General features: G+C 42.1%; 1 protein-coding gene across 1 annotated transcript; it reads left to right on the top strand.

Moving 5' to 3' along the window:
• Positions 1–444: 444 nt before the first annotated feature.
• Positions 445–2460, top strand: LOC120290558. The gene has a single exon (XM_039306855.1). It carries the CDS (start codon positions 445–447, stop codon positions 2458–2460), a length of 2016 nt encoding a protein of 671 aa, XP_039162789.1.
• Positions 2461–2887: the final 427 nt, after the last annotated feature.

Consider the following 2887-nt stretch of genomic DNA (forward strand, 5'->3'; position numbering starts at 1 on the left):
CTTTTGTTTTCTTCTTCCTTTCCCTTTTATTTTTGTTGTTGGTCCCATTTTATGCCAAGTCAACTTTCTCTCTTTCCCCCCTCCCCTACCAAATATTACACTTTCCATAAAGTATCGTTTGTACTTCGATTTACATTCCACGAGTTTCACGCGGACTCTGGTTCTGCCCTGTGCTAATCTCAGCTCGAGTCCCGTTGCTTCTAACTCCTTTATAGCTACGCATTGTTTGACACTAGGTTGCCTGAAGCGGGCGTTTATTCCTATCTAACCGTAAATAAATTTCAAGGTATTTTGACGCTCTGCCTTCGATAGTCACCATTTCTGTTATGATGTTCTCCAGTTTGCACATATCTATTCAATAATTGTTGCCTTGCTGTAGTACTCATGCTGACTAAAAGATTTCCTTCCAGGATCTGGCGAGACTGTGACAATAGAATGGGAAATATGGAAATCCTTGCGAAAGCGAAGAATTTGTGGATGAAATTCAATGTCCGAGGAGCAATCCTTACAAGCCTATCTCTGCAAGTCCTTCTCATTTTTCTGGCACCCATTCGAAAGAGGTGTTCAAACAAGTGGTTCATGATGCTCATCTGGTTGGCTTACTTGGGTGCTGACTTGGTCGCTAACTATGCCTTCGGACTCATTTCCAGAGCCCAATTCATTGGCAGTACTTCAGACTCCGAGGCTGATGCATATGGCGACATCTTGGCATTTTGGGCACCATTTCTTCTGCTACATCTCGGAGGACCAGACACCATAACCGCTTTCGCGCTCGAGGATAATGAGCTGTGGCGTAGGCACTTGCTTAATCTCTTATTCCAGCTAGGCGCTGCAGGCTATGTATTTTATCAATCCTTCCCCAGTAGCGAGCTAGTTGTCCCAACCATCCTCATGTTTATTGGTGGAACCATTAAATACGTAGAGCGAACAATTGCTCTATATCTCGCCAGCTTCAGTAAATTGCGCGATTCCTTGCTCCCACCTGCTGATGCTGGACCGAACTATGCCAAGCTCGTGGCAGAAGAATATGTTAGCACCAAGATGTTGGCCATGGTGCCGGAGTCCAAACTTCCATCTACGGATGTTGAATTGGAGAACAGTCTGGACGACAGAACAGTGATAAAAGAGGCGTTCTTTTATTTCACAACCTTCAAAGGCCTCCTCGTGAATCTCATCTTCAGCTTCCGTGAACGCAATGACAGCAGCCAATTTTTCGGGAGCAGACCTGCAAAGGATGCTTTTCGGGTCATCGAGGCTGAGCTGAACTTCTTTTATGATGTTCTTTATACCAAGGCTGCCATTGTTCACTGTTTAGCAGGGTACCTTTTCCGAGCTATCTCAATTGGCTCCATTGTTTCTGCTTTTGCAAGTTTCTGTGTCCTGAACAAGCATGGTTTTCACGAATTTGATATACAGATTACATACACCTTGCTACTTGGAGCTATTGGCCTTGAATTTGTAGCTGTTGGTAGGCTCATTTGCTCTGACTGGACAATTGCAAATGTAGCAACATCTGAGAGCATCTTCATCAGGCTCCTCCTCAAATTCAAATCTGAAAGTTCACCATTTGCATTGCATATAATACATGCTAGATGGTCTAAATTTATCTTCCAGTACAATTTTTTAGATTCTCGGCTGACAAAGTGGCCAAAATGGATTGCGAAACCCCTTGGTCTAATACCTCTGGAGGAATTGATTGATGACTTGAAGCCTCGACGAGTAGAACAATACAGTGAAGAATTAGGTGAACTGATTTTTGAAGAGCTGAAACGGAAGGCATCTTGTGGAAGCACAAATGAGACTTGTGCTTCTCGAGGTAAATGGGCTCTGGAGCATACTGAAAATTGGGAAAAATGCAAAAAATTGCTTCCATTCGTTTCTGATGTTGATTATGGAAAGAGCCTTTTACTGTGGCATATCGCCACCGAACTCTGTTACAACACTGATAAAAGTGAAAACCCCCACCGCAAAACCAGCAAGATCTTGTCAGATTACATGCTTCATCTTATGATCAAACAACCTAGTATGATGTCTGCAGTTGCTGGGATTGGCCAAATAAGGTTTCGAGATACTTGTGCTGAGGCAGATAGGTTCTTTGATGAAAATATATTTGATAAGAGTAAAACAAGCAAAACGAATGCTTGCCGAATTCTACTTAATGTTCCTACAGCACTGAATCCAGCTTTAGTGAAAGGAGACAGAAGTCAATCTGCGCTCTTTGACGCGTGTATTCTTGCTAAAGAGTTGCGGAAATTTCAGGACGAGAAGTGGGAAATCGTGAGTGAAGTTTGGGTGGAATTGCTGGCGTATGCTGCGATTCGTTGTCAACCATACATGCACGCTCAACAACTCAGTGAAGGAGGAGAACTTATAACTTTCGTTTGGTTATTGATGGTACAGCTTGGCTTAAGCGAACAATTCCACATACAAGATGGTCACGTTACAGCTACGGTGCACTGATTGATAGTCGCCGAGTCAGCAAAAGATGAGGCTCCCACGTGAAAATTCTACTTTGCTTACACCTTTGTTTCGTTTCTTCTAGTGTGCTCATTTGCTCCGACTGCACATACTAAGTGTCCTTCTCTAAAACTTTAATTGTTCAATTTCTCTAATATCCGGTGCTTCTTTACACCAAATGAGAGAAGTTCACGCAAATTACATCCAATTGCACTGAATTAATATTTGTGTTGCAAGTTTAATGTTGTGTCGGTAATAGAACCTCGCATTTTTAAGTCAAAATAAGAGAATATTTGTTGTTTCGTCTAAAATATTATCTATGCTAAAAGGGATTGTAATTGGTGTTATGCTTCAAATCCGGTCGAATGAAGAGTGATCATTATGGTTTAACATTAGATATGATTTTGACGACTTAGCTACTCTGATCTGA

The sequence above is a fragment of the Eucalyptus grandis genome, chromosome 2 (assembly GCF_016545825.1).
Source record: "Eucalyptus grandis isolate ANBG69807.140 chromosome 2, ASM1654582v1, whole genome shotgun sequence".
In the NCBI taxonomy this organism is placed as follows: domain Eukaryota; kingdom Viridiplantae; phylum Streptophyta; class Magnoliopsida; order Myrtales; family Myrtaceae; genus Eucalyptus; species Eucalyptus grandis.

What these genes read in the sequence shown, in the direction of transcription:
- LOC120290558 (XM_039306855.1), top strand. Translation starts at nt 445, where the DNA reads ATGGAAATCCTTGCGAAAGCGAAGAATTTGTGGATGAAATTCAATGTC.